Genomic DNA, 15655 nt, shown 5'->3' with positions numbered 1-15655 from the left:
TTTCCCGGGTTCCCCTTCCAGTTCTCAGCCAAAGGCAGCTCCGCTAGTTAGGCCGCCCTCCGGGGTCCTTAGGACGGGCTCCTGGGGCTCCCGGGGTTCCCCCTCCCCCGACAACGCGCCGCCAGCCTCCCCTCCCCCCCGCCCCGCCCACGGCCCCTCCCCGCCAGGCCCAGGTCCCTCCCCTCCCCCCTTATCTCTCCCGCCCCCCCGCCCCCCTCCGGCTTGTTCGCCAGTTCCGGTCACGTTGCTGGGTGTTTACGCCTCGAGCCCGCCCCGGAGTCCCCCCTCGGCGCCCCGGAGACCCCGGATCCCCGGCGCGACCGCCCCGCAGCCTCGCAGCAGCTGATGGCGCCGCAGCCCGGGCGGGCGCTGCAGAACCAGAGGCGCAGCTAGCGCGGGGGGAAAGAGCTCCTCTCTCCACCCTGTCCAGCCCCGACCCAGGGCCCCGCCGGCCCGTCTTTCCCTCAGGTCCCCAAGGTAAGGAGGCCCGTGGGCTTCTGGGGGTGGGGGCGCCGGTGTGGCCCGGTGTCGAGAGCAGCGCGGCTGGAGCGCCAGCTCCCGCGGGAGGGCTGGCTGGGGCCGGGCACCGCAGCGCGCAAGAGGCGGACAGGACCCGCGGGCTGCTGGCAGAAGTTGTCCTCTGCCGCCCGGACCAGGGCCCTGCCGGTCCACCTTAGGAAGTCCAGAGGTTTCCGAGGTGGTGCCCCCAACCCCTCCCACCACCCCGCCACCTCCCACTATACATACTTTCCTTCTGCCTGCCTTTCCCCGTCCTCTTGAGTCTCCATTCCACCCCACCCCACCCCACCCCCGCTTTCTCTAAGAGTCATACTCGAGGCACAATCGGGGCAAAATGCCAAGACCGAAAGGGCTGGGGGGTCTCCAGTTTCCCCACACTCTCCACTCCCGTGTGCCTTCCTCCTCACGGGGGAAGCTAAGGCTGGGAGTTCTGGGATCTTCAGGAAGGGGGAAGAGCCCTGGCCAAAGGATATTGGGAGAGGAGAAAAGAGCCCTGGAGTGGAGAAGACCACAAACTCCTCGGGAAAGTGACTTCACCTCTGGCCAAGTGGTCCTGCCTTGCAGAAGGAATCCCAGAGATTTGTCAAAGGCTGACTCCTTGCTCCCAACACAGTCCCCAAGAGAGCCAAAGACTGAGAGGGGAGGAGAGTTAATTATTTTTTAATAAGTGTACTTACTTGCCCCTGTGATTACCAGTAAGATTTAGCTCATTCTCGGTTTCCCCAACATTCATTGTGTGCCTGTTCCATGCAAAAGATTCCCAGAGACAAATCCCTGCCCTCAGGAAGCTTATGGCTTAGGAGAGAAGCCAGGCTCACAGTCGCTGTCACAAATGCACGCAGAATGTGGTCTGAACTGCTGCGCAGATTCCAACAAACTGCCTGGGGAAGCACAAAGGCAGGAGAGAGTAATTCCAGCTGGATGGCAACCGGGGAAGGTTTCATGAGAAAGGCAGCATTTGAGCAGGGGTGAGTTAGGTTTCAGTAGACAGAGATAGGGTAGGGTGTTTTAAGTTAGAGGGGATGTCCAGGCACATAAGGAGAGTTTGCCAAGAGAGCAACAAGAGGTAGGATCCCTAAGAGGAGGAGAGCAGTCTGCAAATGTGAGCTGTGCTTTGATGGTGACGGGCCTTAAATGCCAGGGTTAGCAGTGGTGAGCATCCAGTTGCCAGGCACTATGGTTGTATCAGGCAAATTGTTTACCCTCTGTTTCCTCATCTATGGAGTGGATATAATAATAAAACCTTCAAGGTAGGGCTGTAAAGATAAATGAGTTATGTAAAATGTTTAGAAGAGGGATAGAGACTTTCAAAGTAAAGAGCATACAAATTCATTTGCTTGTTCATTTATTACCGTGCCTGTCCTATCCAATACACCTGCCCTGGCTGGAAGAATGAAATGAAAATAGGTTTGATGGTCTCCTTGAATTAAGAAGGCATACTTAAAGAATTGTAACAAAATGTGGGTATTGAGTGTTCAGAACAGCACAAAAATATTTGATGACTTGATAAATATTTTCAATCCCAAAGAGAAGAATGCTAAGAATGAAATTGAAGCTGTGACAAGAGAAGTGGTCAAGGGGGCAGGGGTCGGGGTGGCAGACAATGCAAACTCTATGCCAGCAGAAAGTAAGAGACCTGAGCTCTGGTTCCTCTCCCAGCCATCTGGTCTGCCCAAGGGAAAGACGGGGGCAGCAGAAGTCAGGGGACACTGGGTAGGCTAGAGATTGTTGGCATTTAGGCACCATGAGGAAGTTGGACTCTAAAGTGATTTTCAAACTTTTGACTAGCAGAAGCCATTTCTCCAACAAATTTGTGTGCACAGGCCCATCCTATAAAGGCAGAAAAAAACAAACCTTCAGCCCTGCTCTGCCTCCAAACCCTTTAGCTTGATGAGAAATGTCCATTTTAAAAAAAACTGTTATCAAGAAAAAACACAAATGAGGGTTCACAGTTTATAGAGTCAATTCCAAGTACCCCCCTGCAGAACTTTGGGGGCTCCATGGAGCAAAGTTTGCAAAACACTACTAGAGATGATACTAAAGCTCTCTGAGTCCTACATACTATGGTTCTATACTTTCTGTGGGTCTTCCAACCTAAAGAGCTATCATTCTTCAAGCCAAATATATATGTGGACATTGAGAATCTGGAGAGGGCAGAGAACTATAATTTTTCCTTCCCGGGTCAGTTATAGGCAGATAGCTTGGAAGGAAAGAGGTTACCCAGAAGCCCCAAAGAGACAAGCAGAAGAGTTCACTTTCAGGGATCAGGGTTGTGCCAGGAGCAGTAGATTCCTGATCCTGGTCCCTTCTCTGCCGTTGGGAAGTCTTCTGTTCATGGAAATCTTCTCCTGCTCCCACTTGCCCCAAGGGGAAAAAATATTTGTAACTTTCACACACATGAGAGATGTGTCCAGAGTACTTTGAATTAATTCTATAAACTGTGAACCCAGATTTTTTTTTTCCCTTGGTGACAGTTTTTTTCAAATGGACATTTTTCACCAAGCTAGAAAATTAAAAGAACTAGGAACACCAGGAGAAGCTGCGAAGCAGAAGCAATGCAGGCCCTGCGGTGTCACAGGACAGAGGACAGTGGACAGAGACGAATGCTCTTCTCCAGTGAGCCCCTTACCTGGGAGGCTGGGCAGCTAACACTGGGTATAGGGAGAAGACAGAGCTGATAGCTCTAATGATTCGGTTCACTGGCCTGAACCAAGTCCTCAGCCACGAGCTTCTGAAGCTAGCAGGTTCCAGGAGAGCATTTCTGATCTGAAAACCTGATATTTTCCTGGCTGGGGCCTTCCAAAATGTTTGCAATTCCCCAGCCACACCAAGAGATTTGCCTTGTCCCTCGTTCCCCCTTCCCCGCTGCACTCCCACTCTCTCTCAAACGAACTAAACAATAAAGTCTAAGAAAGAATATTTGCCAAGATCATTTGTGACCCAAATTTCTGCCCTGAGAAGAGCAGCCTGCCTAGTTGGAAGCAAACACTCGAGTCCTTCTGGGAAGGCGCAGAAAACAGCTGGTTGGCTCAGCCTCTCACTGTGGCCAAGGTCCAGTCTCCAGGGCTGTGCGGGAAGGGCTTTTACTCTTTAGAAACATTTGCATTTCAGCAGCTGGCAGCAGACATTTTCTCTCTTCATCCTAAGCCCAGGCTCACACACCTTCATCCTTCCAGGTACACACACTGCAGGCACACAGGCATGTTAGAGAAGAGAGAAGCCCACATGTTCATTCACACACGTCACTCACACCCACACAAACACACACACACATACACACCCCATACACGTTCATTCCTTAAAGCAGACACAGCTCAGGCACATGTTCAGATACACAGGCACATACATCCCAAACAGACATATAATAGCACAGACATATAGCTCACCTGTTTTCTCCTGAGTTATGCAGTATATTCAGTTCCCTGCTTGACATTTATTTCTCCTTGCTTGAGGTCTCTTGGGCATGTAAAATCTAACATGTCTCAGTCTTGATCTTACCCTTCCTGTAAATCTGATTCTCCCTCCGTCTACCGAATCCATAAATCCATTCACTCACGCATTCTGCAAATATTCATATTCGCCAGATATGATGCCGGGTGCTGGGAAAGGAGGAAACAAAGCAAAGTCCTTGATCTTATGTTGTTAACAATCTGGCAGAGGAAACAGACTATAAACAAAAATTTAATATAGTTACCTAGTGATAAGTTCATTGAAGAGAAATAATGCAGATGGCGTGGAGAGTGACAAAAGATTCCCTTTTAAATAGTGCGGTCAAGGAAGGGTCTGAAGGAGGTGGCATTTGAGCAGAGCCCTGAATAAAGGGAGGGCATGGACCATGTGGGTATATTGGTGAAGGGCATTCTTGGCAGAGGGATGACAGCATGTACAAAGTCCCTGAGGCAGGAGTATGCTTGGTATGTTCAGAAAACAGCAGGGAGGCTAACGTGGCTGGAGCAGAGCCAGCCATAGGGAAGACAGTAGGAAATGAGGGCAAAGAGGGTTGCAGGGCCAGATTTTGAAGGGTCTGGTAAGAGTATTAGATTTGGTTCTAAGTGTGATGGGAAGTCACTGGAGGGCTGTGAATGGGAAACTGGAAGACACATTGTAACCTGTATTTGTTAAAGGAACTCTGACAGTTGCAAGGAGAACAAAGGAGTGTATTTGTTTTCTGTGGCTACTGTAACAAATTACCACAAACTAGATGGCTTAAAAGAACAGAAACTTATTCTCTCACAGTTCTGGAGGCCAGAAGTCCAAAATCAAGAGGTGGCAACGGGGTGGTTCCTCCTTCTGGAGGTTCTGTGGAAAACCCATTGCATGCCTCTTCCCTAGCTTCTGGTGGCTGCTGGTAGCCCTGGGCATTTCTTGGTTTGTAGATACATCACTCCAATCTCTGCCTCCATCTTCACATCACCTTCTCCACTCTATGTCCTTTCCCTTTCTATTCTCTCCTACGGACTCTTGTCATGAGATTTAGGGCTCACCTTGAGAGTCTTACCTTAATTCTATCTGCAGAGAAAATGTTCTCAAATTAGGTCCCATTCTCAGGTTCTGGGTAGGCATCTTTTGGTGGCCCAGTTAGAGGCTACCACAATAGTACACCAGAGGGGTGGTGATGGCTTGGGTGAGGGTGATCACGATGGAGATTGCAAGAAGAGAAGTACCTGGATCTGGGATTTTTTTTTTGAAGGCAGAGCCAACAGGAATTGCAGATGGATTGGCTGTGGGATATAAAAATACGAGTCAAAGATGATTCCCAAGTTTTGGTCTGAGCAGTTGTGTAAATAAGGAAATGGCAGTGCCCTTTATTGGGATGGCACACAGTAAGCAAGGGCAGATTTGTAGGACAGAAGGCAAGAGAGCTCAGTATCGGGACTTATATGTTTGAGGGACCAATTAGACATCTAAATGGAGGAGGTGGGCAGCCAGTCTGGCATTCAGGAGAGTCCGTTTAGGGGCAGCTGCTTACAAATAGCGTTTGCAGTCATGAAATTGGATGAGATAATCTAGGGAGTGATAAAACTGAGAGTTCTTCTGGTAATACCCTTCCCCGTCAGACCTAACCCAATCTATCTCCATATCTTGCAAGTCTACCTCCAAAATACGCCTGGAACATCTCTCCATCTTCATCCATCATCTGGTCCAGGCTACCATCCTGTCTCAACTTAATTATTGCTGCATTCTCCCAATCAAACTCCCCACATCCACTAAGCCCCCACCCATCTGTTTTCCCCACAGCAACCACACAAAACGATCTTTTTAAAATGCAAATAATATCATGCCCCTCCCTTGCTTAAAATTCATTAATAACTTCCCAATTCATTTAGGATGAATCCAAAATTCTTAGCATGGTCTACAAAAGCCTGTGTTATCCTTCCCTTGTTAACTTCACTTCTTGCAACCCTACCCTGATACCTTAAACTTCAGCCCTAACAGGCAGTGATGGTGTCTCAGTTCCTCAAACAGACCACATGGCCACTTAGCACAAAGCCTGGCACACAATAGGCACTCAATAATTATAAGCTGCCATTATTATAACTTAGTTCTTTCCTACCTCTGGGCCTTTACAGATGCTGTTCCCTCTTTGCAATACTTTTCCCTTTACTCTTCTAACTCCTACTGCTCTTTCAGTTCTGTATTCGTTTAGGTTTTCTATTTTTGATTAACCACAAATTTAGTGGCTTAAAACAATATATAAACTGATTATCTTTATTTCCCAGGGTCAGAAGTCTGGGCATATTTTAGCTCTGTCTCTGCTCAGGAGCTCACAAGGTTCAAATCAAGGTGTTGGCAGGTTGCAACCTCATCTGAAGGCTCAGTCAAGGGAAGATCAATTCAGATTGCTAGCAGAATTTATCTCCTGGTGGTTGATGGACTGAAGACCCTGTCGTCTTGCTAACTGTCGACTGGGACCATTACCAGTTCCTAGAGGCTACTCTCAGGTCCTTGCTCTGTGGCCTCCTCCAAAGGCTGTCTCAGAACATGGCAGGTTACCTCTTCAAGGCCAGCAGCAGAATCTCTCTCAAGCTTTAGGGCACTTTCCACACCTGATTGTGTCAGGCCCACCCAGAATAATCTCCCTATTGATTAACTCCAAGTCAACTGATTTGGGACTTAATTAGATCTGCAAAACCTTGCCATCTTTGTCATAAAACCTAATTACATGAGTGAAGTCCATCATGTTCACAGTCTCACCCACACGCAAGGGGAGGAATTACACAGGAGGCCACGTGTCCAGGGGCCAGGAACCGTGGGGGCCGCCTTAGAATTCTACCTACCCCAAGGTCTAAGCCTAAATGTCACCTCCTCAAAGACACCTTCCCTAACCCAAATCTAATTTAGGTTCCCCTTTATATTCTTTCACATTACCGTGTAGGTTTCCATCATAGCATTTGCAGGTTGTAATTGTGTACTTATTTGCATTATTATTTGATTGTTTGATGTGTAATTTTACCGCCTTGTGGGCTCCATGAAAGTAGGGACTTTGTTTTGTTCATCACTGCATCTCTCATGCCCAACCCATCCTTGGCAATAGTAGCCTACTGAATCAAATCAAGACAAGGATTAACCTATTACACATTAAACAAACAGAGAGAAGGGATGCAGCATTTATTGAGCCAAGTCCTGTGCTAAGTACTTTACATTTCTTTTGTCATTTAAGCCACGCAACCACCCTAGGACACAACTGCTATTAGCAGCTCCACTTTATAGGGACTCAGAGAGGTTATCTTGCTTGCCCAAAGTTACACAGCAGGTAAATGAGAGAGCCAGGATTCAAACTTTGTGTTGTTCCTGCTATAAATATCAGGACCCTGCTTTGGAGTCAAAAGACTTGAATGGAGAATTGGGTCTACCGCCACTTATTGACCAGATGAACTAGCACAGTCACTTCAGCTCTCTGTGTCTCCATTTCTTTGTTTGTAAAATGGGGGTGGTGATGTTTACTGAAGGGGGGTGGGCAGAAGATAATGTGTTTAAAGTTCCTTGTAGGTAGCATATGATCAATACATGGAGCCAGTGATTCCTACAGGCCAAAGGGCGACCCTCTGCTGAAATGAAAGCCCTATTGGTTGGATTAAGAGGGACACGGTATGCCAGGGTAGGGGGCCTAGACAGGCTCTCAGGTGGACCCTGCTCGATGTGATTCTACAAATAAAAAGCTGGCTTCGATGGCAGCCAGTCTGTAGGAGATCATTTGCTGAACATAACAGTCCATTAAACTGATCCCTCCTACTGTCCAGAGAATTCAGGGGGCAGGTGGACGCAGGGCCCTCAAAAGCTTAGGAAGCCCCTGGCAAAGATGGCCTCACTCTGGGCCTCCACTGCCCTCTCCCTCCTGGTTTTTTGTTGTTTTTGTTTTTTGCCCTCTGCTTATGCCTTCCCAGGGTCCTGACTGTCACAGAACAGACTCACTGGGAAAGGGTCTGGACGAGGAGAAGGAGGGGTGGAAAGCCAGGCCTCGTGAGGAATGAGGGTCCGGGGTCAGGAATGCTTCCTTGCCCTCTTTCTAGTGTTTTAAGTGTGCACCATGGGACCACACATGCACGGTCTGGTCACCCTCTCCCTGACCCTCTTTGAAAAACTGCCTCCACCACCTCCCTTCAGCCCACAGACTCAGTGTTAGTAAAAAAACAGTCCTGTGACTGCGGGACTGGGGAGAACCCAGAGCCCTGAGTTGGGGTTAAGTCAGAGAAATGGAACTGAAACTGGGGGAGAGCTGTGCTCAGTAGAGCTAGGCTGCCTTGCCATTTGATAGTCACCCTTTAGCTGGATACACAGGGGATGTCAGAGCCAGAAGAGACCTCAGCTTCTATTCCACTCTACCCTCACTTCACCCATGAGAAAACTGAAAGGCCAAGAGGGAAAGGGCTTATCCAAAGTCACCCAGCTGGCTAAGAGGATAAGCTAGAACCCAAATCCTCTGTCTCTCTTTACGGACTTGGCTACCCCGTATTTTTACCTTTCTGAGAAGTGAAGGAGACTAAAGTTACAGAGGGCCAGGGGAGTGAAGCCATTTGCCTCTGGGAATCTGGTTCTTCATCCATTGAATGGGGATAATTATTCTTCTCCACCAACACACTCACCTGTTCATGGAGCTTTGGGGAGTAAATGGAGAGGAAATGAGAGCAGTGGTAGAACCATCTACCTGGTGGCAGCAAGACCTCGGAATGGAGGATACTGGAGGGATGTGAGGGTGGAGCAAGGGAGATGGGCCTAGAAGACGTGAGTTCACATTGTCATCTTCCCCAGGTGTGGCCCAGGCCTGGGTTGTCATGGATACCGTGTCCCTAGAGCATCAGATCCAGAGCGTGCAGCGCCACATCAGCTTCCTGAAGAAGGAGCAGATGGCCCTGCTGCGAGACCTGCACCTGGAAATCCTGAGGCTGCAGAAACGCTGCTCAGGTGTGGACAGGAGGGATGGTGGGGTGGGGGTGGGGACTTGGGGCGATTGTCATGGTCGTAATCCCTGTCTCTCACGGGGTGAGCCTCTGTAGGCTTACAGCAACCATGCGGGTGGTCATCACCCTCTTTCGGGACGGGAAGGTGAGATAAGAGTTTCAGGGCAGCTGGACCTGGATGGGTAAGAGGAGGACACCTGGGGACCAGTCCCTGAAGATCCCTGCCCTTTTAGTCAATGTTCACGGGGCACCTCCCAGCCCTCAAGAAGTCTTCTGTCTGGTTGGGGAGACCCATATGCCAACAGGTAATATTAAGATATAGCAGAAAATAAAGAGGACTGACCAGGCAGTTCATGGGCAAGGTCATGTCCAACTTAAGGGGTGAGTGATGGCAGAGAAGACCAGGCCCCCCAAGGCTCCCCAGAAGAGGGACGATTTCAGCTCCCTGAAGGATGAAGATTTAGACATGTTTAGCGGAGGATGGGGGTGGAGAAAGCATTTCATATGAAAGGAACAGCATGGCCAAGGCAAGGATGCTAGAAGCTAGAGAAAAGTTCTATTTGACCAGATAAAACTGTGCTTAAAGGGGACAAGTGAGAAACACAGATGGAGCCAGGTCGTGGAAGGCAGTGACAAATACCAGGAGAGCTAAGGAGCTTGGCTTGTCCTCCTGGGTTGTGGGGAGCCACTGAAGGTTTTTGAGCAGCAGAGTGCTGCTCAATCAGCTTTATGTTGCATTAAGAAACTCAGTCTGGCTATGGGATAGAAGATTAATAGGAAACAGAGGGAAGCAGGGAGATTAATGACAGGACTGATGAATGGTCCAGGGGAGAGATGGAGACAGGATAGAAAGGAGCGGATCAGTGGAGGCAGAGTGAGGGAATAGGATGTGCAACTGAATGGATTTGCGGGCAGGGAAGAGGGAGGCGCCAAAGACGAAGCTAAACCCCAGGCCCCGCCTTCACTCTTGGACCTTGAGCCTTTCAGAGGCTTGGCTCTGGCCCAAGTGCTCATCCAGGCCAAGTCCCCAAGTACTGGCCGGTGACTCACAGAATGTCTCAGGCAGGGGGGCCCAAGCTCTTCACTATGCAAATAGGTAAACTGAGGCCCAGAGAGAGAGAATCACATAACTATGGTAGTGGCAGAACCTGGCTTAGAACCCAGAGCTCCAAACTCCTGGTCCCGTGTGCCTCTACAGCTTCCCAGCCTCCTTTCAGCTTCCTGCCCGTGGGAGGCTTCCCATTCAACAGAGGGAAATTCTGAGGCTGAGGGTTTGAGTGACCTGCTTGACTTTGGCTAATAACCCTGACCCTTGGCCACCACCACCTCCTGTGCCTCCAGCTGCCACTTCCCACACCCAGGCTCCCCCCAACCTCCCCCAAAGACTGGATGGCTGCCAGGCCGGCCCCGGGGGCAGGGACAGCCCATGCCGAGTCACCCCTGCACAATGCCTCTTTTTTCTTGCAATGACATTAAAGGAAAATCGGGGCAAGGGAACCCTGTTGCCCTAGACTTCTTTCTTAGATTTCTCTTTGCTCTGTGATAATTCTGAGGACCTGGATCCTATCCTCAGGACACAACCCAGAATCCCAAGAGAGTGTACAAGAACCAGAGGGGACTTAGCCCCACCAACTTCCCCAGAGGGGAATGGACCTGCAGCCTCTTAAGGCTGATTGATTAAGATAAAAAAAAAAAACTCTGGGCTGGGCTGGAGCAGCCACTCTTGGGGCCGAAATAACTTAATGGGGCCCTCTCACCAAGGGGTAGGGTAGTGAGGAAGAGAAGAGAGAAGGCCTGGAAGAGGATGGGAGAGGGGACACCTGGCATAAGAGCCAAGGGGAAAGGCCTGCCTGGCTGAAGGAACACTCAGGATTAAGGGGCTTGAAGGGTGGGTGGGTGCATTCTGAATGACAACTTCAACCCTCCCATATTTAGAAACTGATTCAGTCCTGGGAAGAGCCCTCTGTCTATTTTCTCTCATTTAATCTAATCTTGGCAACAGTCCCTTCTGAGTCAGGTCCTATTTTGTCCCCAATTTCCAGATGAGAAAACTGAGGCTCAGAGAGGCCAGTCCATCTGCCCTCACAACATACTCACATAAACCATGGGATCCCTGGTCAAAAGATGGACAGGCAGGGAGATTTGATGGATGGAATAGTGGAATGTAGTTGGGATTCCATCTCCCCACCCTGCCTAGCCCCCTCCATCCCTGTACCTGACTTCTGGCCTCATGCATCTCTGATTAAGGGCTCAGGAGGGGTCAGTCACTGAGAGTTAGTGGCATAGCCAAGGTCCCTTGGGCTACATCCTTGAACCTAGTCCATGGTCCCTCGGGCTACATTGCAGGGACTTGGAGGTGGGGCCAAGTCAGTCCTAGGAAGCCCTGGGGCATGAAGCTATCAGCATCCTCACAGGGGCCCCAGGGAGGAGGTTCAGGCTCCGGTCACAGCAAAAGGCCCAGGTACTGGCACACCAGGGCTCTGTGTCTCCTAGCAACAACTTCCCTCCCCAGGGAAGGGACCTCTAGCAAGTCCCTGGATTGGAAAGAGGAGCAGGCAGAGCTCCCACAAGGCTAGGCTCCGTAGAGTGCTGGCTGGTGGTCCCAGAGATGTGCTACCTACCCCTTCTCCCAGATTCATACCTTCTCCCCTTGGAGCTGTGTCCTCGTGGGTACACACAGGAAGGTGTGCCCCTGAGAAGGACTCCTCCATCACAAGTAGAAGGGCCTCCTGGGCTCCCTCCTGTCCCTGTTGGAGTTGGGAAGATGGGGACACAATAGAAAGAATTATCAAACTGAGTTGGGCTGAGGGCTGGGACATGTTGGACACTAAGGCATGGGGGCTGGGAGGACAGGCAGGTAGAGGGATGGTGGCTGGCTGCCAGGTCCAGGGAGGAAGCCGTTCCAGCACCAGTGCCCTTGGGCAGCTCCTTGGCTGGCCCACCCTGCCCCCTCAGCTCCAAGCTGAGCGCCAATGCAGATTTTCCATCACCAGGTGGCGCTGTCCTCCTTGCGGCCCCTCTCCCTGCCAGACTGTGCCCTTCCCATGTGGAATCTGGCAAGACCAGGGCTTGCAAAGAGGTGGGTTGATGTTCATAAAATAACACAGGCGCAGCTGATAAAATAGTGAAACGCATCTGTTTCAGGTTGGTAAATAGCCATTGCCCTGGGCAGCCCTGGTCACTCTAGCTTAGCCAAGTACCCCCACCTTCCTGCCATCCATCAACTAAATTCTAAACGGCCGAATCCTTGCTTAGCAAGGGGACTCCAGAACTTTTCCAGTTGGTTCCCTAACACTGGTTGTTAAAGATTTGCATATCATCCTTGGGATGGAGAAACACTCTTTCAGCCCCCGTCACCAGTCAGACTTCTCAGTCTCACACAGGAACTAGCAAACCCAGGTCACAGAGCTGGAAAGAGCTCTGGGCTTCGACTTAAGTGGGCCTCTCTCAGGCGGTGCCGTGGACAGGTCTCTTCATTGCGTTAACTCTCTGGGCTACAGTTAAACAGGTATGGAAGATGGTTTCGATGGCTTCTAAAGATCCTTATTGCCACTTTTACTGAGCTGTGATCCTCTGGTCACAAACACGCACACAAATGCCTTTTCTTTTCTCTTCCCCCAGAACTGACCCATGACCTGGAGATGAGAGAGGTGCAGTCTCACCAGCAAGGTAAGAGCAAGACAGCCGGTAGGGTGTGCCGCAGAGCCCTTAGTAGGAGCCAAGCCTTCTCAGACCCTGACCTAGACCTGGGGACAGCCACTCCTCAGCTTGGGGAACAGAGTACAGGCTGGATATCAGTCCCACTTGCACACCTGGCTGGGTGGCCTCCTGCAGTAAACAACATATGCACCACCCATGCACCCTGGAGCTACGTCTCTGTCTAAAGTGGGAAAATGAAAGCAGGAAGGTCATGGCCGTGTGGTTTTACTTCCATCTGGCTTACGAATTCTTCTCTGCAACCCCACCTCCCCAATACTACCCATCCTTGCACAAGTGATTCCCACAATCAGTGTCCACACCCCTCCAAGAGGCTGAGCAGAGACACAACATAATAGCCACAGGGAGTCCTTGCCTCCAAGGAACTTAGTGTAGATGAGGGTTTGCAAATCCTTTATTTTACAAAAGTTTGACTTCTTGCCATTGTAGCAATTCCACTAAAGTATTTGTCTATGGGTATTACCCTGCCATAAAATAGAGAAGTGGGTCTTTTGCATTGTTGAGATCTTAATCATCAGATTATAAGATCCCTGGGAATTAGGACTGGGCGTTACCTGTTGTCTCCAAAGTACAAGGCACATTGCCTCACATGGAGAGGGACTCGTAACGGCTTAATTAAACATGAATGATAAAAATCGTCTTTCTTGGCTGGGATTGTTCTTATGAATGGACTCCATGCCATACTGTTGTGTTGTTTACGGCAAGAGCTACATGACCAACAGTTGGGAATGGGGGTGGCTAGAAGTCTAAGCTACAAACTGTTTTTGTATTCGGGCATAAAGATCAGCTGGGGGTCATCTAAACACTTATGGACTTGAACTAATTCTGCCCAGTTCTTTATGTGGCCACTCTGGGCAACCACTTGGAGCAAGGGACACACATCCCAGACACCAGGGAAGCTTTCACCTCACCTGCTATCTTATCTCTGAAAGTAAGCTCAAAGCCAGCATCCCAGTGTCCTGTTTTTATCTTCTTTATCAGTGGACCCAAGAACTCTCTTGTCTTCTTCTCACTTCAGATTTTCGTGTCCCTCCCAGGGCCACCTTTTATCTCTTTCAGTGACCTATGCCCCTACGCTCACTTCCACATGCCAAGCCCTTGGATAGGGTCTCTGCTGTTGTGGAGGCAGGATTCTCAGTGCTGGTTGGACATTAGAATCATCTGGGAAGATTTAATAAGTACCAGTTTCCAGATCCACCACCAGAGATTCTAATTCAATTGGTTTCGGGTAGGGTCTGGGAAACGGGATATTTTAAAGCTCGCTGGGCGATTTCAAATGTCTAGCCTGGGTAGACACTCACTGTAGTGGACAAAGGCAGACACTAAACAAGTGAACAAAAATTAACAAAATGTGATAAATGTTCTCTCTATGAAGGAAACAACAAGGTGCTGTGACTGATAATAAGGGGACTTTTTTAGATATGGTGGTGGAACTTGCTAACGTGGCCCTGCCAATTTCCAGCTGCAGGGCACACTGTGTACACTCCCAGTTCTTTCTGTCCTTGTTCTTGCCATGTCTCTCCTGCCACGAGACTTTTGCACAAGCTGTTCCGGCTGTCTGGAGCACCCTTTCCTCCCTTCTTCACTACTTCAGAGCCTGGCTCGTGTCTCTTCCCCTGAGAAGCCTCCCCCGATTGGGCCTGACAGCACAGTTTTACTTCTTTCTGGCATGTTGCAGACTCACATTTGTTTGTGTTACTTCACTATCTCCCACAACGCTGTAAACTTCATGGGGCCCGTTGTATTATCCACCATACCCCCAACGCCTAACAATGCACATAGTAAGGACTCAATAGTATTTGTGCAATGAATACAATGGTTGGGGAAGGCCGCCTTTCTGAGGGTTTTGCGTTTAAGCCGAAACCTAAAAAGCTGTACAAAAGGCCAAGCGGGAACTGAGGACGGATGCGAGGGCCTGAGGAAGAAGGAAGGCCACTGGGGAAGTAGGAGCGTGGGGAGTGACGGGGAGTCTGGCAGGACGTGTTGCTGGGGAGGCAGACCTGGTGAGCTGCGCAGGGCCTGTTCCAAGCCAGGCAGGGACTGTCACCTCTCCTCTCTGCCCCTTCCAGAGGCCGAGTCTCGGGAGCTGGAGACCAAGTGCCGAGCGCTCGAGTCGCAGCTGGCAGCGCGGGCCGCGGCCAACGCCGAGCTGCGGCGGGAGGTGGCGCAACGCGAAGCGCTGGTGTCTGCGCTGCGCTGCAGCCTGCGCGCCGAGGAGCGCCGCTTCCTGGAGGAGCTGCGCCGCCGCAGCCACCGCGCCACCGTGCTGGGCACCGAGCTGCAGAAGCACACCGAGGCGGCCGCCTACCTCTCCTGCCAGCTGCACGCCGCGCGACAGAGACTGCAGACCCCGCGCCCGGGTCCGGGCACCGCCGCCGAGTCTCGGCCCCGCCGGCGGGCACCGCGAACCCGCCGCCCACCGGCTGTCGCGGAGGCCGCCGCCAAGGGCCCCGGCCGGGACTGGGTCTCCTGGGACCGCGCGGCCGGCTCCCTGGACGACGTCGACCCCATGCCCGATCCCGCTCTCTTTCTCCGCGCCCGGAGGCCCCCGCGGCCCAGCGGTCGCAGCCCGCGCCAGCCCCCTCCCCAGGAGCCCCCGGACCTCGCCGACCCGCAGCCCCGCCCCTGCCGGAGCCCGCCCGCCGCGCCCTGCCCGCCCAGTGCGCCCGAGCACCCGGAGTAGGCGCGCGGCTTGGCGGGGCTGCCGTGGGGTGGGGTGGGGTAGGGTGGGGCGGGGCGGGGAGGGTGACCCGCCCTGACCCCGCTAGGGACGCAGCTCAGGCCCCGCAGACAGGCCCCGGGGGCTCAGGGCAGCCGGCCCCCACCCCCTCCTTCTCCTCCTCCTCCAGGGTGCGGGCGGAGGCAGCCCCAGCCCCTCCCACCCTTGGAACCCAGCCCGCTTTTTGTATTTCCCGACGTTACCGAAGCTTCGAGCTCTCCCCTCCCTGCGAGGGAGCTCCTTCGCGGGGCTGAGCGAGTGTACCTGTTGTATGGAGAGGACTCGCATACCAATAGTTATC

General features: G+C 51.5%; 1 protein-coding gene and 1 long non-coding RNA gene across 4 annotated transcripts; one reads left to right on the top strand and one right to left on the bottom strand.

The window, feature by feature from the left end:
- Positions 1-316: 316 nt before the first annotated feature.
- On the top strand, positions 317-15318 carry CCDC92B (coiled-coil domain containing 92B). Its single transcript, XM_077165544.1, has 4 exons — positions 317-477; positions 8770-8922; positions 12540-12587; positions 14705-15318. Exons 2-4 carry the CDS (start codon positions 8793-8795, stop codon positions 15316-15318), a joined length of 792 nt encoding a protein of 263 aa, XP_077021659.1. The 5' UTR covers positions 317-477; positions 8770-8792.
- LOC143688025 (uncharacterized) lies at positions 832-15655 on the bottom strand. Of its 3 annotated transcripts, XR_013177787.1 has the most exons (4): positions 15558-15655; positions 11560-11665; positions 5018-5240; positions 832-4118 (listed from the first exon to the last, which is right to left on the bottom strand). It is a non-coding gene; the product is annotated as an uncharacterized LOC143688025 (long non-coding RNA). The 3 variants fall into 3 exon arrangements; XR_013177789.1 differs by lacking the exon at positions 11560-11665; XR_013177788.1 differs by lacking the exons at positions 11560-11665; positions 15558-15655 and adding an exon at positions 14636-14785.

This window comes from Tamandua tetradactyla, chromosome 6, assembly GCF_023851605.1.
Source record: "Tamandua tetradactyla isolate mTamTet1 chromosome 6, mTamTet1.pri, whole genome shotgun sequence".
NCBI classification, from domain to species: Eukaryota; Metazoa; Chordata; class Mammalia; order Pilosa; family Myrmecophagidae; genus Tamandua; species Tamandua tetradactyla.
The sequence above is the reverse complement of the archived record's forward strand: the minus strand, read 5'-3'. Positions and strand labels throughout refer to the sequence as shown.